This window comes from Alligator mississippiensis, chromosome 6 (assembly GCF_030867095.1).
Source record: "Alligator mississippiensis isolate rAllMis1 chromosome 6, rAllMis1, whole genome shotgun sequence".
Classification (NCBI taxonomy): Eukaryota; Metazoa; Chordata; order Crocodylia; family Alligatoridae; genus Alligator; species Alligator mississippiensis.
Genome location: NC_081829.1, coordinates 3,891,769 through 3,915,010, shown reverse-complemented (window position 1 = coordinate 3,915,010; position 23,242 = coordinate 3,891,769). Strand labels below are relative to the sequence as shown.

Sequence of the window (23,242 nt, the reverse complement as noted above, 5' to 3'; positions counted from 1 at the left end):
CTAACCCTCTACTCAATGCATCACGATACAGGTAATGTAAAAGGGAAGATGCATTTGGTACCTGCAGGTGCTCAGAGGAGCCAAATGGAAAACCTTTGTCACCTAGTGTGCTCTTCCCCAACCACAATTGGGATGCAGGATGCAAAGCTCAGACCCAGACCTTCCCAGGTTTTTGTGGGATTCCCATCCAGCTAGGGAAATAGTTAGATCGGTGCCCAAAATCTACCGTTCAGCCCCCAGGTTCTGATTTGAGTCTGCCCCTAGCATGGATGGCATGGACTGTCATCACCAGCGATGCAGAAATTCATCCAGTACAAGCAAAGCGATGTTACAAGAAGGCAAGAAGCCAAGATGCAGCAGGTTCTGAATCCTGTGTGCACACTGGGGGCGATTCTGGTCTTGTCCACGGACTTAGGCTGGTGGTAAGGTGACAAGCATCCACCTCCTCCAGTCTGGAGGCCATACGTAGAGTGCCTGCCCAACCTGGCTATGCATATCCAGCAGCCCGTGGACTGCCGTAGTGGTGCTGCTCCCATGCACAAGCTTGGAATCCAATGGAGCCAGACCTTCACGGGCCCAGTGACCACCCCCCGCTGCCACAGCTACCCACCGAGTTCAGCTCTGCTGCGCGTGGGACACTGTAGGCTTCACCTGCCTTGCAGCTCTCGCGGTGCACTGATTTTGTGGCTAGGAGGAGACGTTTAGTAGAAAGCACACAGGACCTGGAGCCATGTGGAATCTGTGGTCTACACCGCTCCCTTTTTCATACCGATTCACTGGAAAGAGTAAGATAAACTGCAAAATCATTTTTAAGCCAGTCCTCCCCAGGCTACGAAGGATCGCTGGCTATTCCAGACGGGGTCACTGGTGTTATCCAGGAGAAGAACAAGAGCTGAGGCACTGGATTTCATCCTGCTCTAAGCTCCCGCATCATTCCCAGCCACCGGTAGAGCTGAAACGCTCTTTCAAGAGCAAGCAACAAGATAGATGCTGCCCCGCCATGCAATGTGAGCTTGTGGTTTTGTTTGATAGCCCAGACCTTTAGCAGCCGTATTCCCTGAAATGAGACTTTGCTTTTAGCATTGACTTTTTTGTTTTACGCAGCCCTTGCATTATCTTCTCAGATTTGCGCATCCTGCCAAGTGCTGGGGGCTTGCACCTTATTAATAACCCAGGAGATTCGCTCCTCGCTAAGTTCTAATAAATTCCCTTCACTTCTGCAGCATCCTTTGTTCTGGAGGCGTCCTAGGGCTTTGTACACAGCTGGGCCAAACTGATACCAGGTTTTACTGAGCTACTGCCCCCTCCCCTTGCTCACCAGCGATGCCAGCCTTGGCTGTAGGTTCCTCCCCAGCACGGATGCCTTTAGGCTCTCTGATGCTATCTTGTTTCCTCCTTTCATCCTACCCTTGCTACACTACTCTCAGATCACTCCTCTCTGCCACTGGATGGGCAAGTGGTGAGCTCTGACTCCTGTTGTGCTACGAAACTACTTGTTTTGTTACTTCCTCCTCACCATGCTCATCCATGTTGCTCTCCCCTTGCTTCCTGCCCGCCACCTAGGCTGGCAGCACTCCAAGGAAGGAGTCATGTCCTGCGGGAACTCCATAGAGCACCTGGCACAGCATCTCCCTAATCCCCGAGTAGGGCGTCTAGCCATCACCAGAATGCAAACCGCATACACGAACGACTAACAAAATTACTGGGAGACTTGGCTACAGGTGATATAAATCACAAAGTCATTTCTCACTCTGCCATACTGGCTTGATTAGGAAAAAATGGCAATTTTAAGTGAAACAGTTTAAAAATTAATGCAATTAAAGTCATAAATATGATATAGCAGTATCGTTATAATAATTTACTAATAGTTAGGCTGTCTGTTAAACATGAGATTGCCCTATGAGTAACAGCTCAGTCACACGGCTGACCTGAAGAAGAGATCCTGGAGCTCTGAGCGCAGGAAGGGCGACTCCGTGTACCTGCATAGCTCCCATTGCCCAAAGATCTCAAACCGCGCTCTGGACACTTGGCTAGCCTGCACTCGACCTGTCTGAAGTAGGGGGTTGCAGCCCCAGATTTTACTGGTCAGGGGACAGAGCTGGGAGTGCCCTAATGCCTCATCCAGGGCCTGAAGCTCCAGGAACACTTCTCCCTTGGTGTTTGGTTTCATATGGCTCTGTCCTGCCAGGTGCTGCGGACATCTCATGGTCTTCGACTTTCCCTGTGGGACTGGGCCCCTGATGGGTTAACTGAATAGCTGTGCACAGAAGACATTAAAGGACGATGTAGTTTCACATAATTACTCGAGATGCATGTATGAACAGGAGCCCAGAAATGCCTCGGTAAATTGTATGTTGCACTGCATTCTTACCCCCGGGTTTATTCTTACACCCGCAGCCGGGATCAAACCACATTAACGATGAGAAACGATCCTTCATGGCAAGGGCTGGTTTGCAAGAACTTGCAAGCGAACTTGGGAGCTCCTGAACCTTGCACTCCATTCTCCTCTCACCCCAGAGGCAATATGCAGCAGTCAGGGGTGCCACTCCTGACTTGCCTCCATGTCTGCGAGAGGGGGCTCAGGCCTCCTCCTTCCATCTGTAACTGGGCCTCCAGACACTGCAAGCCACTGTAACTCTGTTGGCTTCCACGGAGTTACACCAGCTTTCCCTGGCCCACTCAGACTGACATGCAGAAGATGTAACACTGGCCACTCTGCAAGGCCTCTATTCAGCAAGGCACGGAGGGTATACTTACTGGGCAGGCAGAGGTCGGTCTCACTACCAAGGCACTACGCCTGGCCCACTCACTCCAAGCATGGGGGCCCCAGCAATGAGGTGGTGCGGACACTCAGGGGGTGTCCTGGCACCCGGGTTTCCATCCTGCACAAGGGCAGGTCCTTGGGGCACGCTCGCCATCCCTCCCTGGGGTTTGTGCGTGAGCAGCAGGAAGGCAGGACCGTCACCTCGCTGCCAAGGCGGAGAGCTCCGTCACTACGGCGTAGACATACTTTGAGTGGGACTCGGCTTTGGGTGGAGGATGTCAGCGAGACTCCTCGCAGACTTTAATTCAAGCATGTTCTTAAGTGCTTTGCTGGACTGAGACCTAAAGCACGGCCTCCTTAATGGAGAGCAAGTGTCTTTTTGGTAGATCTGGCTTTTGTGGGTTACGTTATTTAAGTCTCCTAGAGACGTGCAACCAACAACCACACAGTGTATGATGTAAACAGCGGGGAGAAAGCAGCATGTTCCTTTGGACCTCAGCTCAGTCCAAGCATTTTCTTTTCCTGTCATTTGTCTCCATTAAAAGAGTAAATAGGACAGGGAAGTGAGGAAGGAGCTGGATGGCCTCAGTCCAGAAGAAGCATGACTGCTCAATAAAGTCATCCCGAGGCAGCTGACTTGGCTGTCAAACAGAGACACGGTTCTTAGCAAAAATGCATGAGAAAGATCTTGCCCCTTTCTTGGCTCAAGCGGGTCATACCTGAAGCGAGCACACATTCGAGCGGCGTCAATGAACTTTGTGGCTTCTAACTAGAGCTGTTCAGAGGATGGGAGGGTGGGGCAGGGCAGGGCCGTCACCAAAAACATACCAACAGAGACTTCAAAAGAAAAAAGGCCTTCACTGAAAACTTTCCACAAAGAGAACAGAGTTGTAATAGAAACCTTGAAAAATGAAAACTTTCAGCCAAGATCAAAAGTGCCAGGCAGGAAAAGTCAACGCAAAGTAATTTTGCCTCAGGTCAGGTCAACCCCCACTGAAATCTTCCCGGGCAGCTGAGCAGTAGACGCCGTCCTCGCGTGCTGCCGCGCTCGCTGGGGGCCCCGAGCCCCGTCTCTCTTCCACGGGCATGTCGACGGGGCACGCTGGGACCAGCACAGAGGTCAGTAAGAACAGAGGCCGTTAAGGGACAGCTGCAAAGCCAAGGGCACCCAACAGAACTGCCTGCCGTCCCAATCTTGTTTCACGCACCAGGGATCTGGGACCCTATTAAAAGCCAGTCAAGACTCATCTCCCTTTTCCCCAGTCATTGAGATTGTGTTCAAGTAAATGCATTTAATCCATAGCAAATGTTTCCTGATTCACCAGGTACATGCAAAACTGGCGGGGCTCTTTATTGAGGTGGGATTTCGTTATTAAAGGAAGCCAACTGCTGCTGAAAAAGGAAAAAACCCAACCCTTTTTCTTAATTAAAAGAAAACCATTGCAGCAATTACCAGCCAGCTAGATTGCTATAATACCCTCAGAGGCGTGCACAGGCCCCTTGCTGCTAGAGATCAGTGCTGCAGGCAGGTTGTGCTGCCCGGAAGAGGGGACGGAGCATTTAACCAGAGGTACCAGGCGGGGGGGATGAGGAGGGGGACATAGTCCTGGTGCCACGGACAAACTTGAATCCACAGATTTAGATTCAACCTCCCTAAATTCCCCTGCTTTTTGACAAGCAGCTCCTCTGTCCCACAGAGCCAAGTAGTGCAACTCTCAGGTACCGAGCCACCGCTGCGCTTCACCCCAGAAGTGACTGCATTTCAGGCTTCGGTACTTGCTTTGCCCGGGTAAGGATGGTGACGCTCAGGTTTCTTTCGTAATACTCGCTACCGTGGGATGTGACAGTCTTCCAGACTTAAGAGTTATTCAATATTTCCTCTCCACTCCCTGCCTGAGAAGAGGATGGGTCTAAAGGAATGATAAATCTTTATAGTTTAAGTACTTTATAAGCTTAAAATTGCCATCATTTGTTCCAATGTAATGTGCACAAATAGCTTTCTGTGAAGTGGTGAGGTCATCCATTTATTTAAAGTTAATGTTGCTTGCTTTATGTGCAATAATATTTATTGCTTTATCTAGCCTTATTTCCTGTAATTTTTTTTTTTTTTAACATTTCCCATTTTTAGTCATTCCTGGTCAAACAGAGATGTTCCATATTTATATCTAGCTTAGGATGAGCAGGAAAAAGGAAAAAAGCCTAATAATATCCCAAACGACAACCTCAGAGGAGCGCTTAAGCAACTAGCCTGGTCTTAATTACGCAAACATCCCAAGTTCAAGTTTTATTCATCCCCTCTGAGAAACTATTTTTGCCAAGATAAAGCTCTGGAACGGCACTGCACTGCGCTGGCATAACGCGCCCTGCATCGAGCCTGAAACGAGCTTCCAAGAAGCAGCTGCTCCACTATTTATTCTCTCTTCCTAGAGGGGTTCCCCCCCCAAACTGCATAAAATTGTCATATGTTAAACCAGAAGCAACCGTTCCCCGTTATCATTCCCTGGGGCAGTGGCGTTTGCTTCTCAGCATGTGCACTTGGGCTACGTGGAGGAGAAGGGCCCATATTCCCCACTGACACCAACAAGGAAGAGTTCAAGCAGGCAGAGGCAATCAGGGGCCCCAGAAGCCGCGGTCCTGCAGCATTCGACCTCCTGCCCCCTCCACGGGGCTGGGGCTGGACAGGCGAAACCATCAGGCAACAGGGCAACTATTTCTCCACTTTAAAAGCAGCAGGGATTTCCTTGTGGAAAAAAGCAGGCTTTTTCTATCTGCATCATCATCTACAAAATCCTACTTGGGGCTTTAACAAAGCCCTCCCTCGCGCAGGGGGACGGGGGAGCAGCGGCTGGAGCAGGGCCAGAGAAGCAAAGCTTCTGGAGGAAGCATCCTGCCACCACGCAGAAGTGGAAGAGTGGCTCCAGAAGTAGAGCAAAAACGCTTGGCTGCCCTGAATTTCCCCACGGATCTAACAAGTCTCGTTCCCTGCCCGCTCCCGCGGGAGGTGGGCGCGGGCTGGACAGTCTAGAGGGAGCCCCAGATACCGAGTTGGAGAGACCTTCCCCGCAGGCCAGCTTTGCTCAGAATAAGCTTCGAACAAGGAATGGAAGAGCGAGGCTGGACAGCTCGCACGTGATATGAGGCAGGGGATCCCGGCCCCCTTAAACAAGGGGCATTTATTACAGGAAATGGACCTCCATGAGAAACCAGGCTTCTTCCACGCAGCTCGAGTTCCAGCTTTGTTCACCAGAAACGAGCCCCTGCGTGCAAGTCCGAACAGCACGGAGAGACATCTAGTGGTTGAACGCCACGCTGCTCCCAAAACCACGACAGCAGCACTTGTCCGGCCTTCGGGCTTTCACTAAGTGCCACAAACCGGAAAAAAAGGCGTTGGCAAAACCAGGCGCAGCACAGCGCAGCGCGCGCTGAACGCAGCCCGAGCCCTTCCCAAGCCAGCGGCGCTCCCCCAGCTGCTGCGCAGGTCCTTGTGAGACTCTGTTATAACCCACACCACTGTCCAAGCCTGAGGAAACCCAAATGTCCCGCTCTTCACAGCGGTTAGAGCGCGGATACACGCGTGACGCACGCATAGCCCATTCAGACATTGCTAGACCCTCAGACCAGACAGGACCATTAGGTAACCTAGACTCCGCCTGGAGATCACATGCTAGTACGTTTTACGCATTTACCCCTCCATTGAGTCAGGAGACCACAGAGATCTCTTGGTTTCCTGTCTAATCCAAAAGTTGCTCTGTATAATGATCTTATTACCGTTTAAATGAATCCCTCTTCCTTTTGGAGGAAGTGTCTTGTGGATTTATGCAAATATTTCTGCAATGCACGTCAACACGGCAGAAATACCCTTCAATCAGCCTTCCAAAAATACCACTCATTTGCCTACTTGGCCCGATGGGTAAGTAAAACTCTCATCATCCCCGGCCACTGGCGGTGACCTGATTTTGTGTCTGACTTGGTTCATTTTCATGCTGCGGCAAGAGCGTCGCGGGTGCTCGAGCAGTCACCCGAAACAAAGCAGTCACCGCCTTTCATAGCACTACCTTCATTTACATCAGCTATTTGGCCCACTGTCGATACGTGGATTCACAAGGGAAGGATCTGGTCTAGTCAGTCTGACTTTGCATCAAAGGAGTTAAAAAATGCACACGCACGTGACCTGAATTAGCACTGCTACCACCCGACTGGAGAGGTGGTCCCTGGGTTAACTCGGAAGACCTGGGTTCAGGTTCCAGCCTTGCCACACACGGTCTGTGCAAGGCAGTAAAAGCCTTCCCGTTCCTCTCGCTCTAATCATGGGGAGAGATGCAGCTCATGACTTCTCTCTGCCTCCTGAGGTTATTGCAAGACTCAACCCACGTGCGACTGTGAGGAGCTCAGTCGGCGGTGGTGGAAAGCAGCACAGAGCAATCTCCGATGAGCCGACCCACGCTTCACCTGCTTGCTAAACATGCCACGAGTTCTGCCCCGCTCCGAAATGGCTTCTGCCTCCTGCGTGTAGCTCGGGGGCTGTCGTCTCTCCAGACGCCTGGTACATGCCACTCAGCAAGTGTAGCTTACTGAAGGGGCTGGCATGTGATTAGTGAATTTATGCACCATTTACTTTAATTGTTTGACCTCCATGCAGTCATATTTCTTGGAGGGAACTGAAACATTTCTTTCTTTCTTATTAACTGTGCAAATAAAGGAAGCCCTAAAGAGATGCTCTTTGTAACCAGTAATTACTGAGGAGTCAGAAATTTGGCCAGACTCGATAATTGCTGTTGTTTCTTCAGGAGAAGGGGGGAAAAATAAAGTTAGCAAGAAAATCACCAACCCTACAATTTATTAAATGAGTAATTTCATGTGTGTTATGGCATTTAAGCCATGAAGAAGACATCAAACTGGTCAAGGGATCAAGTTTGCATGCCTTGATGTATCTCAGTTTTTTGAAAAATCTCCCTAAGAAGCAATTTAACATGAAGTCTGGCTCCAAAAGCAACTAGCCCTTTTGGAAATCCCCAGAGGTCCGTGACCAGAGCTACGTGGCGGGGTGCGGCATGCTTACTCTCCCAATGTCAGCAAAAGTTGAAGAAAAAAAATCACATGCGGGCTGAAAGAGGGTGGCAGAGCCTGATGCGGAGCCCGCCGAAACGGGACAGCACACGGGACGACTCGGTCCCCAACTCAGATGTGGAAAGCAAAGGGCTGGAGAAAACAAAAGAGTGAATCTTGTTTCGGGATTTCCGAAGCACTGGAACGATTTGTGGGAAGACTAACGCATGCCGAACTGGGGACAGAGAGGGGGAGCCAGGGGGCTTTTAAAGTTGCACTCGCTCTAGACCAGATTAATAACACCTTTGCTTAAAAGAGAGGCAGAGGGAGGACGCTCTGCGATGTTCATGTTCTCGGGGCAGATCACTGACCTGGAGACCCAAAGACGCTCCAGGGGCTTCCTGGTACAGCCCTGGCTTAGGGCAGCAAAGCGCTAGGGTTAATCTCGCACAGAAAAAATGCCTGTAATTTTCACAGCTTCAATTAGCTACCACTGCCACGGGTGTGATCCAAGAACCTGCCTGGAAAGGACCGGGCTTCACTGAAAATCTCTCCCAAGTCTTCCACTAAGCCATGTGTGCGCTGTGGTAGGAAACCAGTAGGTTTTGGGTGGGCTCCCAGAGAACAGAGACAGGATGCATCCAGCTGATAGTGAGGTGCACCACTATCAGATCAACACCTGTGTTTAAGGAGCTACCAAGTCAGGTGGAGATAGGTCCTCATTTCCTTCATAGAGGACCTGTCCCGGTCCCAAACTTTTCCCTTTATTTCTGTAAGCCAGCCTTGCTCCACTCAAGTCAATACCAAGTAATGATCTTTACTCACAGAGTAGTCTGAAACGAAGCAGGACACAAACCTTCCCAAAGCCCTACAGACCCTGTCGCTCAACAACTTTCTATACGACACGGCGCGTGTAACTGTGCAGTGAAGCCTGTAATGATCTTCGCACACCCTTTCAGGTACGCCAAGGCTCTTCCCAATCAAGCGTGCACAACTCTACACCTGCCTGGCCCCTGCCCCCCAAACCTCTCATTCCTCCTTTCCGTGACCAAACCTCAGAAAGCTGCAGGAGGGTTGTGGGGGTGTTGCAGATATTGGAGGTTCACCGTTCTACGGGTCCAGACAGAAACATCAGCTAGAAAAAGTGAAATGGTGCCTTCACATATTTTAACGAGCAAGCTCCTCGCATGCATCTTTCTAAAGATTTGCATCCGTCTTTTAAAAGACCTTTACACCGGCTTCTGAGTCTCTGCTGGCATCAGGCTAGACCTTTTCCCTAGCTGCACAAGAATGGCTAGAAACACCGGTGAAGCGCTGGCATCCCCTGGTAATGGGTGTGGTCCGAGACCCAGATCGATATGATAAGGTACCGAGGGCGTGGGGAGCTGTAAACCAGGCATGCCTGCCCTACTAGATACGATGCAGGACAGCGTGGTACAGTATGGAGGTTTTTCTGGGCCTCAGTTTGAGCTGGACAGAAAAGCCACAAGTGAGTTGTGTGCCATACCAAGTGATGGCTGTGAAAACCTTTATCCTTCTCCTGCACATATCCGTGGGGGCCCGTGAACACTGCCTAGCGCTAGCGTGGTGCTGTGTGACCCGTCCCCGTAGTGCCATGCCAGGCTCTCCACACTCACCCCAATATAAACCAGCAGTGAAGTAACCAGCCCAAACACAGCTGTATTTACAAGCATAAAGGAGGATTTCCTCACTCTCCCAAACTGCCCCCTTTCTCGGACTTCCTCCTGGTCTTCTACATCCCCGAGTCAGAGAGAAAACGACCCACCGAATCCAGCTGCCGTACAGGGTCAGCAGGATAGGCCTCACAGTCCCATAGTCTGACCCAAGCTCCAGTACTTTGCTCCCTTGAAAACAAAAAGACTGTGGAAGGAAGGTGAGATTAATACCTTTTACAGACTTCTGAAAATAGCTTCTCAGCAAACTGGGCTGCATGTTCACACCCGATGTGTAGAGCAACCAACGTGTGGGAACCCAAACCCAGGACGATCCACAGAAATGGGGCTTGCTATGGACCTCCAGAGCTGGAAGTAATCCAGCCAGGACTGGAAGGATGGGGGTAACCACCAGGACGGTGCAGCAGGCAGGCTCATTAGCGCACATGGACCAATGTGGCGTTTCAGCACGATGCTGCCTGGCGCCTTCCTCAGCTGGCTGAGATGCCTGCCATGGCGAACAGGGAGCAGCTGCTTTGCCTGGCTTGTAAAGATTCAGGACGATATTTTCCAAATCGGAGATGAAACTCACAGCTAAGGGACTCTGGGAAATTTGGAGCCACCCTGGAGAACTGGCAGCGGTTGCTCACTTTGCCAACACACTGCCATCTGTCAGGGATACGCCCAGATGTTACGGTCTATCAGGGGAGGGGGCTCCCATTTCTAGTCCTGACGGTTTGCATGAATTTGGATCTTACTGGGCCAGGACTGTGTCTTGCTCTGCACGTCAGATCAGCATAATCTGAGGGGGAAAGAGAGTTCCACATTTGCAAGGAAAGGAGGAAAATAATTTAAGAAAGTTTGTGCAAAACTAATAGCGGAGCTTGCTGGAAGCTTCTCAGAGGTTTGGAAAACAAGAAGTAGACCCAGCACAGGCGTATTACTGGGTAGGGGACAGGGGAGGAAGCCCAAGGTGGATCAGCACTACCATTTTATCATGTAGCAATTCCCATCCTACATATAGTAGGAAGAGTTATACCCATCCCAATTAATCCTGTGTGCGCATTGTGGACATCTACCAGTACGACCAGCCCCAACACAGTTGTTTCAGGCAGAAAATAAAGAAGGGCATTTTCAGCTGACACTTTGAGAGGAATGACATGGAAGCAGACTACAGGTACCAGTGATAAAACTTGCCCTTGACCTCTGTTGGGGGAGTCTGTGATGGCCTCAAGGGGTTTGGACCTTGCTCACATCCCATGTAAAAGGCAACTCAACACTTGTTAACAAGACTAGTACCAGGACTGGACACCAGGAAAGAAACTCAGCATAGTCTCACTTCCAACCCCTCGTGGGTTTGCCTTGGATGTCTTCTACCCAAGAACCGACTAAACTTAGCCCCACTCGGCTGGTGAGAGCTGACCGTACCCCAGCCCACGACACAACGGCTGCTCGCAGGTTTGGAGGGTTATTCATTTCAGAGGAAGCAGCCAATACAGTAGAAGAGGAACATTTTAAAGGTGTGTCTATACAACAGACCCCAGCCATCACGCATACAGGTCAGCAGCACAGACACAGCCCATGGCCACAAAGCAGTACTCTGTTCCCAGACCTGGGGGCACTGGGGGAAAGATTATTCTGCAAGAGCTGAAGTCTGCGCTAAAAAGATTTATACTTTTCTTTTAAAATGTAAGAATTTAACTTTTGGACCCTCAGAATCTGCTGGTAAGAGTTGCTGCGCTATGTATGACAAGTGCACGTGACATCCGTGGAAGCTGCAAAAGACTGGCACAAAGTCAGACCCCGCTTATGCAAACAGAAATCATGATGCACTTACTCATTCATAACTAGTGAGCACTCATGTCTGCCAGCAGTTTCAGTGGACAGGGATCCAGAGCACAATATTAGTTCATTCATTAAGTAATAATGAATATAGTCCTTTGAAAAGGAAAAAAAAAAATTGTTTCAAGCAAGAGGACAAGACCGTGAGAAAATGCTTCATTCTCAGCAGATGCAGTTATTAACAGCAATGCGACGTGTGCAGTACAGGCAGCACGTGCGTAGGACTGGAGCAGGTCGACCGTGTGACAGATCTACTGGAAACCCTGGGAGTGTCAGGGGAAAGATTATTCTGAGCCAAAATTTAAGCTAAAATGATTTACATTTTTTTTTATGTTGAATAATTTATGTTTTTAATCCTAATGCATCAGTAATGGGAAGGTGAACCATGGAAAGAAAAGAAACCTATTTCCTACATTAAAGTGACATCGGGGCTCCCCAGCCTCATTCGGTATGGCAGGAGGGATGGCTCTTCATTTTCTTCAGGTCCCAGAACAGTAGCCTGCTTGCCTGTCTACGTTGTTCTTTTGCTGGCGGGGAAAGCTCTCCGTTAATCAGGTCTCCCAAGTGTAACTGTAAACACTGGAAACAGACTTCATGCTTGGAGCAGTCTGAGCCCTGATACCGCGAATGCGGAAGGCTTTGAAAGTTTCCCACTCCAGCTCCTCCGAGCAGCGATCGGATCTCGCAGGCGCTGGCTGCATTTCATTTCCCCCTCGCTGGAGCAACCCCTATGGAACGGCTTTGTCCCTCTTCAAGTTCCTTTTTCTGGGAGGAAGGAGTCAAACTTCCTCAGGTTTTCTTCACTAGGGCTCCTTGCTTTGAGAGGAAGGGTGATCTTGTGATCAAGGCACTCACTGGGGCTCAATCCAGAGTTCTGGGTTCAATCAATTAATCAATGATTATTGATTATTTGCATTAGATTAGGGCACCACCTAGGAGCCTGCTCGTGGACCAGGACCCCGACATATTAGGTGTTGTATAAAACAATGCTGGCCCCTGCTCCAAAGAGGCTGCATCCCAGTATAATACGAGGAACAACCACAGATTCGAGGGTGGAAGACAGGAGCCTGCCGGTTCTAATCCTGCTCCCACGCTGGTTTGCTGTGCAGCCTTGGCTAGTCAGTCACTGCCCGTGGGTTCAATTCCTGCCCGCACCTGCACAGCCCTACTGAAGTCGCCTGCCAGGGCTGGACCCATGTGCTTGCTGCTTTTAGCTCGGCCTCTCTCTGCAAAAGGGCCATGACTGTTCTTAATGAGATAACAGACTTCTGAGGCTATCTGGCCTTCAGCTTTCTCCATGTAGTTGTAGTGACTTCAAGGCGGCTCCAGAGGTACCAGCAATAACACCCGATGTGTTTAAAGCCTCAGTCAAGGGCTACGCTTCACTGCAGCGTCTGAAACCTCCAGCTCAGCTGGAGTACGACTGAAGGGGCCAGGCTTGCTTTACTCTGTGCCTGGCTGAATTGGCGCGCAAGGGTGTAACATCACTCTAAGACATGGGCGGGCAATTATTTTGGGCAGAGGGCTACTTACTGAGTTTTGGCAAGCCATCGAGGGCCACATGACAGGCAGCCAGGGGCAGATTAGTATTAATTTTCTAAATTTTTTAGGGGCCCCACAAGCTGGATAGAATGGCCTAGCGGCCGCATTTTACCCACCCCTGCTCTAAGACAATAAGGGAAAAGAGAGAGAGAGAGACTTAAATTACACTGTTTCCTCCAAGGGAAGATCAAATTTGCACTCACGAGGCCCTGCATGTAGCGAGACCAGGTTCGCTCAACTCTCAGCGAGGAGCTCACCCACAGATGTTTGACCGTGGCTGCAGAAGGGATCTGGGCACTGGGAAGTGGGTCCAACTCACTCCAGCCTTGTTCGCTGTCCTCTCTGTGAGCCATCCCTAACACAACCCACCTCTCCCAACTTCTTGAAACGTTTGGCTGGTGGTTTGAAACCTTGAAGATATTCCTTCAAAAATGACACGGAGGCTGAGACGGGAGGAGGTGTCAAGAAGACAAGAACAGCTGACTGCGCTGACGGCTCGAGGAACACAAGGATGGAGCACTGGGTCCAAGATCTGGTGAGGAAGAGCTCATTAAAGACCTCTCAGGCCAAGGGCCAGAACCTGGGCGGGAGGGATCCCTAGAGGAAGCTGGAGAGGAGAAGCCCCAGGAGCAATTGTAAGGGAACGAAACAGAAAGGGGGGCACCGTGTGGAGAGGCAAGTACGGTTGAGAGCGGGGGCTTTCAAATGAGAGTGATGAAAGCAGCTTTGAACTGAGCGGGGGGGTCGTTGGTGGAGTTGGAGAGGTTCGAGTGGAAAGCAAGGGAAGATGAAAATGGCCACGAGGGGGATAGGAGATGGTCTGGCATCACCAGTGCAAGTGGGAGGAGAGCAGATAAAAAAAAGTCATCTGCATCCACGGCAGAGCAGGAGGAGAAGGGTTGTGGGCAAGGCGAGGGGATGGGGAAGGTGGCATATGTGCACCCATCTGCTCGAGGCCTGCTGCTGCTGCTGCTACAGGGCTTCAGACAAGCACTTCTCCAGTGCTGTACCTCCTGCAGCCTCTTGTGCAAGCAGCTGTGGACGTTATTACAGGCGCCGCACAAGGCCTGCAGCTTGTCTCATTTGGGTTCTCGCTAAATAAAGAACTGCAAAGAAAAAAAAAAAAAGGAAATTCCACAGGAAGTTCAAATATTTTATTACTTCCTGTTTGTACAAGCATGTCAACACTTGGCACTACAAGTGCAATTTGTTTAGAACCGAAGGTGTCAACATGAAAAATGATTTTTTTTCTTCTTTTTTTCCCTCCCAGATCCAAGCCATGAAGAGTTTTAGCAAAATAAAGATTTGGAGGCAGAACCGAGGCATTGCAGAGGGAGATTCCTCCAACTGCAGGCAGTGCTCTGGGGTGTCAGCAAAAGAACTCCGACACGAGCAGCAACGTTCCCTGCCAGGGTTGCTCTGTGTCCACATTTTCAAAGCCCACGGCCGCTCTTGTGACTGATTGCGGGTGAAAGCAACAGACACCACCAAAACCTCGTGACACCACCAGTGACGCCTCACCCCAACCGCTCGGCGGGCGCTCCTTAGATCAGCTGCTACGTTCTACCACTGCTTGTGCCTGCCACCGACTACGGGCGCAAAGCCAGGGCTCAGGCTGAGGTCCCTTGAAGACAGGCCTGCCAGTGATTCAACACGCTGCCCTGACACTTCTGCTCGCATCACATATGGGATTTAATCTGGTTAAGAGCCAACACGGGCCCCAGCTATTGCACTCCCACCACAGCATGCCAGCTGCACTGCAGCAGCCCGATCCAAGCTGCAAGGGTCAGTGGGATGCAGTGCAGGGCTCCAGACTGACCTGTTCTAGGATTCAGGCTCAAATTCCTAACCCCTCCCCTTCAAATCCAGGGGGGTCATGGTCTGCAGTTACGATTTAGGCTCATCGTGAGTTAAAAAGCTCGCTGAAGGACAGACCCAAAGTAAGCAAATCCCAGGAAAAAGCTCTCTGCTCCAAAGGCTTGGCGAAGGGGGTAGAGGAAGACCAGACACAAGGGAGTGGTGCGTGCAGACAGAGCGTGCCTCTGTTTGAACACCAAGAAGAACATTTGCTTGGGGAATTTCTCTCCATTTGAGAAGATGATGCCCATGGCTTTCCCAGGACCCTGTTACAAATGGCTGCTTCTTTCCATACTAAGGATGCTTTTCCTGTCAAACCAGATCAACCCAATCCCCACCAAGTGCTATATCCTGCCTCTAGCACTGCCTGCCTGCCGCTGCAAGAGAACAGACAGCACAAAGCATCTTGCCAATCATGCAGGGCTGCAGATGAAGGGGAGAACCGTCATCGCCCTGCAGGAACGAGCTCCTGATGTGAATCGGGAGGTGTGGTCACACCGTGCGGAGCCAAGTGTGTTTATTGGCAGTGACTTCATCCAGCCCCTTTTACCAACCAACCGGCTAGAGGATTTAACTCAATGGTTCCCCTGTGGCCATGAGCTCTAGCAGCTGATCACACGCAGCGTATAACAGGGCTCTGGTACTGGGAGCTGCCCAGCGGTGGGTTAGCTGTGAAAACCACATCTGGTTTCATGACTGACTGTGTCATTTTACATGCAATACTTCCTCACCATTTCGTGCGTGTGTGTGTGCGTGTGCATGAAGAGGCACTTTTATTTCTGGTTCAGTACAGACTGAAGGACAGTGAGGTACAACATATACGAAAAAGCACTTCTACAGAACAGATTTCCATCACGCCTCGAAACAGACCCCAAGCCTCTTCAGCCAAACTGAGAGCACGCTTATGACCTTCCTGGTTGACAAACTCTGAACAAATCTCTCTGGAAAAAGTCCCTCTCAGTCCCAGAGTTGGTGATAAAAAGCCCCTGGGTTCTACAGCAAGCGGGGCTGTGTTGCACTGATACGTATTCAGGCCTTGGATTATACAGCAAGGAAACAGTACATTTTTTGTGCAATCAGCCCCTTGCAAGCGCTCTATAGCTGTGCCCTGACAGAAGTGTGCGGCTGCAGAGCGCTTTAAAAGTGAACATCAGGAGACCTGGCTTCTAGTCCCGACTAACTCACTGCGTGACTTTGGGCTGGCACTCGGCTAATTTGGACCTGCTTCCATCCCCACTTTGGGCTGCTGGGTCTCTTTAGATGACGTGATTGTGAGGCTGGGCTTGTGTTTTGGGGTATACTTACAGTGTCTAGCACCATGGGCGCCCAGTTCCAGTTAGGGGAGTATTGCAATAGGAATAATTATGGTATTTGTTGCTTTTTAAAAAGTTTTAAATTGCATCACTTCGGTGTTTATTTTTCCAAATAAATCCTACATCAAACTGGCTAGGGGGTAACACTAAGCACCTCAGTCCTTGTCCCCAAAATAAAATAAAAAAGAATCGAAGACAAACTAGACCACATAAAACCAAGCTGCATGGATCTCAGCAGCTTGTTACACCGTGTGCCTGCCTGGCCTTCCTTCAAGCCGAGCAGATGGCATAACAACAGCCGCAACAGAAAAATTTTAAAGCATATTTAGAAGGCTCAGACCATTTCCCTTTCATTTTGGACACCAACAGCTTTAGTAGAGTGAACAAACTGCTTTATGGTCCATGGGGGTAGCACTGAGTGATCTACACTAAAGGAGAGGAAGACTTGAGCAAAGGACTTCAGTGAAATACCAAGCAGACAGTATAAGGCAGCCCCACGTTCCTAAGAAGCAGGAAAACGGCTTCATCCGTTAACACGAGAGAAGCAAAACACATACGGTGTCTGTACAGCACCTAGCACGAAGGAGCTCCACCCAGAGATCCTCAGTACCACCACAATGCAATCATTCTGCCACCTGCCTACCTGAGCGTGCCAACAGTCAGGGAGGCAGCCAGGCGAAATTTTAAGGCCCAAACAATGTGGATCCCAAACTGGGGCAGCCACATTCACTTCAGAGATGCCATCAGCTCAGCTCTGTGCAAGCGATAGGTCAAAACAAAGCCCGAGAACTTTCTATCCTCCAGCTGCAGTTGTAGACCATCCCCCTTTGCAGCGCTTGCCAGCCGCACGCAGCAGCACCGAGAACCTGAAAGCAAAACTAACTACAAACTAAAGAGGGTAACTACAGGCTTCAAGACCGTACCATGGGCTGCAGTGAGAGACATGCAAAAAGAAGAAATGAACAGAGCGGAGGAAACTTGACTTGTAAGTCCCTTTTCATTTTAATAATCTAAGAAACCCCAGCTAAGGAAATGGGCTTCTTTATAACGAGGCCAACTCCTGAGAAGTGCTGAGAGCCACTGGCTTCAATTAGATCTGCAGGTGCTCTGCACACCTCAGGGTTTGAACCAATGCTGCTTTTTTAAGCCAATGGCATTTTCCCAAGTGCCATCTGGGATGGAAGAGCAAAACCAGGCTGCAGTGAGCGTGTTACTAGCACTGCGGGAGTGAGCAAAGAGAAGGGTAGACACAAGCAGCATTCAACACACACACGGTGTGGGCACATCACACACAGTGTTTCCAAGAAACCCCGTACACACTGCAAATCACACGGTGTTACAAGCGCTCTAAAAACATGCCAGCGTCATAGAATTAACACAGACGTATCACAATAAAAAGCCACTTCTTCATGACACCCCCCCAGAGCAACACGCGGTACGGTCAGCTTTGCTGGGCCCATGCTCTGCTACTGGCCAGTTCCAAATAAAATACATAACTTACTTCTTGGTTCCCGGGGTCCATCCACAGTCACTTTAATAGCTCGGTGATAGGTGGCAACTTGCGTGGGGTTTGTGAACACGGTGATGGTCAGCGTAAAGCTTTTCCCTAAGGGGAGGGTTGGGGGGAAAAGAGGAGAGAAAATATATGTAAGTTCATTTCTTGAGCAGGCAGATAGGCCTCGAGTTGCGCACTGCTACTGCTGGGAGCTTTGGCACTGACACCAGTACAAGCAAGATCAGGCTCAAATTTAGTAAGTTTTTGGAAAACCACTAAAATAGCTGCACAAAAGAAAGTAAGGGAGCATGTGAGATACATTTGTGTGTGCTACAATTTATGAGGCATCACTTGGTGCTGGCAGAGAAGGGGCCAGTAGCAAAGTTCCTGCTAATTGTAACGAGAAGAGGACTGGGATTACTTCAGTGTGAACGGCTGAGCCTGTCCTGACACAGTACAATGGCTGTAGCTGTCTCCCCACCAACACCCCCCTGCACCTCAAACAGCTCCCTTGCTCCTCGTGCAGAGAAGCTGTCCCCTCCCTCTACACTCAGTGCTTTAAGCTGGCTTCCCACTGGATCTCTTCACTTCCCAACCCCTGGTCCCCAAGGGCCTGATTCTGCAACCGCTAGTCTAGTAGCACTTCTTCAGTCCTAACGAGTGCTTGCATGAGCTTCTCTGCAAGAGTAATGTTTGCAACTGATGGGAAAGGCAACCCTTCCTGTAGTCACCGCTGTGATTGTAGCATAGTGCAGTCAAATCCAAGCTAACTCAGGTACGGATAGCAGTCTGACCACGATAACGCAGAGTTCATCAGCCTGGCCCCTGCTGATCCCTGTCCACAGCAACTAGCCGGCTATCCATACCCATGCTAGCTCGCTCAGGTGTGCCTACACCATAGTGCTGTCACAGCAATAACTGCAGTGCAGACAGGCAGATGGACACCAGCAGACACACACACAAAAATAATAAAGTGAAATGCAAAAGAGAAAGGAGAAAGTGAAGCCCCGATCCTGCAAGCACCTGCTACCAAAAGGAACAATTCCCACCATGTACGGTATATGTGGTTTTGCTGACTGCAACGGGACTGCTCCTCACTTGTACGAACTTGACTGGTAAAGCCATTATTGGACTTTATCATCAGAAAAAGTCCTTGTTTCCTTCCAGCTGTTCTCCACCCTCTCTGCTCCTTATGTTATTGGTGTTCTTCGCTATGTATTTCTGGAGACAGCTGAATCTTGGCCCTGAAGTGCCCCAGACTTTGGAGGTAAATATAAAAAGAAAGCAGGATCCAGACCACCACTACTTTCGGTTTTGCAAAGGCAAAAGCAGAGCAGCAAGAGGTTGACGGTCTCTCTGCTGCCTTATTCAGATGATGGGCTCTGACCCATTTCCTCACTTGCCTAAGCAGCACCTTACGGTACTGGGAGACAGGAATGAAAATACTGTATCAGGACACCGTCTGATAAGAAAAAAAGCTTTATATCATTAACACTAGGGTGGGGTTTTAAATCACCTTGTTCAAGTTAGCAGCGCTCTGTCTGTAAGAGAGGGATACCTTCCTGAAATGGCTTGAGAAAATTCCCTGTTCTCATCAGTATTGTGATAGTGCTTTGCACTAATGCAGCACATCTTCAACTACAGAATGAAAATGCTTTGTGGAGGTGTGTGCCACTGCTCTCTCCATCTTACAGATAGGGAAGCAGAGGCACAGAGAAGCTATGTGGCTTGCCCAAGACCACATGGTGGCTCAGCAGCAGAGACAGGAGTGGAAATTAGCTCTCCAGATGCCCATATATACCACTGTTCTCACCAAGACACAGTGCTTCCTTTTAGTCCCAACAACAGAACCCGAAGGGCAGCTCCTCAGCTGATGTGAATGGACACAACCACAATAGTCTACCCCAGCTGAAGACCTACCTCCAAGAATCTTGCCCTCCACCTGCTTTCTAACCCCGCAACCAGGGGTGGCCAGGCTGCTGCGGAAGTGGCACAGGCAGACTGCATGTAGGACACGTGGCAGATGGGGGCAGCGGCAGATAGGGCAGAAAGTAGAGCCTCAGATTCAGGGAGCACAGGGGAGGGAGCAGAGAGCAGGTAGGGAAAGGGGATCCAAGCAGCACGCTGAGAGAGCGTGGAGTAAATTTGTGGCACACCTGCCAAAAAGGTTGGCCCGTGCTGCGCTAGATCATACCTCCCTCTGGGAGCTCGGAGCAGAACCCAAGATCTCCTAGCGCTATACTCCAACTCCTAGACCACTCGATCCTCTCCGGGGTTGAAACACAACCCTGATCCCTGGCCCTGTGCTCCAGTCACTGCATCACAGCTGACCTTCATGAATGGACTGCACCCATCACTAGTGGAGGTTCATTGATGTTATCACCAGACTCGCTGTCTAGCCAACATGCAGGATTTAACAATGCCATTTTATAATGGATCCTATTCTTGCCAGCTTTCAGGACTGTTTACATTAGGAACCTGTAGCTTTCCCCTTGACTACAGCCACAAAGAGCTATTGCGACCATTTAGCGTCTCGAGACAGCGATGTGCAACACAGCAAGTTTCATTATCTTCCTGGAACAGAAATCTCTATCAACAAGTTGGACAGGTGGGTGTATAAGACCAAAACCATATTATCAACCATCACAGAGCGTGCAGGATGTGTGGGATTTTCAAGAAGCATCTGGTGACACAGAGACACAAGCCCCAACAAAAGTCACCTAGGTTTCTAAGTCACTGAGGACTAGGTCGTTTGGGATTTCAACGGGAGTTTAGGCACTTCAGTAGGAGTTGGGCAGGTAAAACCCCTTTTGGATCTGGCCCTTCTGAAGGTATCCTGCTTTTCCCAGTGCCACTCCAGGCACGAATGTTATCAAATCTCTGAGCAGCAAAACATTTGTCTGCACCTATCTGAATTTATCATCACGTTCAGGTTTCCGTGATCACCCACCCAAGAGCTTGAAGTCCCCTGACCAGGGACAAAAGCGAATATTAAAATTAAATTATTTATTCCTACAAAAAATTAAATGAAAAAACATGGATTTTCTCCAAATAGGACATCCCATAATTACTCTAGCAAATTAGTTTCCTTGCGAGATTATTGTGGAAATGACTGATTTGAAGTGGGTACTGACAAAAAAGTGAAAAGATGAAATTCACGTCTGGGGAAAAAAAATTGTGGCAAAACTGTATCTGGGCTTCAAAGTAAGACTTAAATGGTACATGTGCCTTGCACTGATTTTCCACATAAGAGTGAATTTTTAAGTCGTAAATACAAGGATTTGTACTGACAACCCTTATTTAAGAGTTGCACTCCTCCAGACTGGGAGACAAAAAAATCAACCATACGAGCTCTGCATCCAATTAAAAATAACCAGCATAGCGAGAATGTCCAGTTCTCAATTAAGCCCTTTACAGATCAGGAATTAGTAAAAGAATTATTCAAGGAACAAGTTCAAATATAGGGAATGACATTTGTTTGTCTGCAGCTCAGAGTGGAGAACAGAAATTTTCCAGGAAAATCATTTTTAATGAGGTGCAACACAAATACAAGCATAATATTTTTCAGATTATCAGCCTAGCCTGATGCCTCAAATGAAGGCTTGGGAAATAAAAATCTGGGATTGTACTTCCAGCTCTGCCACTTCCTACCCCCCTCAATTTGGCAAATGGCTCTAAGTTCTCTGCATTCAACTTTAAAAAATCCAGATAACGACCAAAAGAAAACCTGCCGCCTTCACTGTGGGGTATGATCTTCAGCAGGAATAAACTGAGAGCAGCATTTAGAAATGCTGGGATACAGCAGCATACAGCTCATTCCCATCCTTCTCCAGGGACAATAAAAGCAAGTTTATGACAGCAGTCATTCTGGGACGTGAATCTGCACAGAAAACCTCGAATCAAGTTCCAAGCTTCCTCTGCTAATTACGAGACAGCCTCCACAGATCGTGCTCCATAAAGAGTCCCGCGATTTCCGTGGTATGCTCCCAGTGCAAGATGCTGTACAGAAGGACTCAACCTTTTTCTGAACCTCAGCTCTGCCTCTGCCCAAAGGGGCTAGTGACAGCTTCTCTCTCGCACTCTCTTGTCTGTGTAGCCTGTGGGCCTCTCCAAGCCCGTCTCCCCCATGCCACTCAAAACAGAGGCCCTAGTCTTACATTAATCCAAGCGCTACTTAAAGCAAGAGAGTAATAATGATGCCACAAATTAACCCATATTAACAGACTGCTTCAAATGAGAGCTTGGAGTTGATACAAGCTCAGGATGTTTACACAGACAGTTCATGCTTCCCTGTGCCTCCACATTTATATATCAATTTGACAGCAGATACGGAAACATGTACATGAAGATCCCACTCCCTCTAAATACCAAAGTCACTCCAGACTTCTGTTGGAGCAAGTAAGAGTGGAAATTGGTCCTTTTGGGGAGTTGAAAAGATCCAACAGCTGAATCCAGTGCATGCACTAACCAGTAACTAGGCAGAAATGTGTTTTGTCCCCAGGTGCTGAGCTCTTGTTCCAGAGCTGCCTGCCTCCCCGCAAACGCACACCAGGTGTAAGCACTTCACCAAGCACCTGGCTAAAATGAAGGTGACCCTGCAGAGAACTGGAGCATCCGCCTAGGTACAGTCCATTCACCGCAGGTGCCCATGAACTCCACTGATAACAGCAATATATATCATCTAGCTCTTCTGGTCCTCATACACATTCTGTATAGCAACATTACTTGAGATGGAGGGATTGTGTCTCTTCAGGCTGGATCCTGCATTTCTGCTCTGACAGCCATCTGCACCAACCCCCACCCCTGAATTCAGGAGCTCAGGCTGTCCTCATTATAAAAGACAAAACAAACATTTTAGGATCCAGGTTTGACACGGGCACGTGCATTTGTTCGTTCACATAAGGCCTAATCCGAAGCCTAATAAAGCCAAAGGAAAGGATTTGGGGTGTTTTTTTTTAATTTTTCCATTGCTTGTAATGAGCTTTGATCAAGCCCATGGTGGAGAAGGGAAACTATACACCTAAATGCTTTCAAGAGACTGTAAACTACTGTTGCTGCAGAGCATGAAGATAGTATTCCAGTGGAGGAAAGCTAATAATGAGTTCAAGAATCAGGCTGAGATTGGGTTGCATTCAGTTTGGAAATTTGTGTGTGAGGATGAAAAAAAAAAAAAAAAAAAGGGGCCTAAGAGAATAATTGACTACAGAAATGAAAGCTTAATTCATAAAAGAAAAACATTTTCCATCCATCAACCTGCAACCAGTTAAGTGGAGGGTTTTAAAGAAAATCTGCAACTCGGAAAAGGAGCCAACAGGAAAGAGGAAATGTATGAAAGAATGTAAACTATTCAAGTTTCATAAAGAGTAACAAGTAAACAGTTATTACATGCAAATAATTCCTAGCATCACTGGTTTTAATTAATGCAGAGAAGTCAAAATATCTTTGACGTTTGTATGTATACATTAGAAGAGTTAGAGAAAACACTGCCATATGGCCATTAAAATATAGGATTTTTTTTTTAGCACAACTAAATGCTTAAAGCTGCAGTGTTTATTGGTGATGAAATGTTAAAATTCTGTTTATGCCATTTGAAACGCAGGTAAAAATGTTGCTGTAATGAATCAGGCATGATGGCAAGGGAAGGCATATAATACTTTCCTTGAGAAGCTGGCTGGCTTTCAGTCTAGTCAAACGGATTTGTTTTTGTCTT

General features: G+C 48.9%; 1 protein-coding gene and 1 long non-coding RNA gene across 5 annotated transcripts in view; one reads left to right on the top strand and one right to left on the bottom strand.

The window, feature by feature from the left end:
* The window catches only part of RUNX3 (RUNX family transcription factor 3), a 101,488-nt gene that overhangs the window by 29,398 nt on the left and 48,848 nt on the right, over window positions 1-23,242 (bottom strand). For all 4 annotated transcript variants that reach the window (XM_019498910.2, XM_019498909.2, XM_019498908.2 and 1 more), the window contains one exon: window positions 17,539-17,643. In XM_019498910.2, the coding sequence (XP_019354455.1) occupies window positions 17,539-17,643 (105 nt within the window). The remainder of the gene's footprint in view (window positions 1-17,538; window positions 17,644-23,242) is intronic.
* Window positions 651-22,715, top strand: LOC109286034 (uncharacterized). Its single transcript, XR_009462918.1, has 2 exons — window positions 651-13,402; window positions 14,138-22,715. It is a non-coding gene; the product is annotated as an uncharacterized LOC109286034 (long non-coding RNA).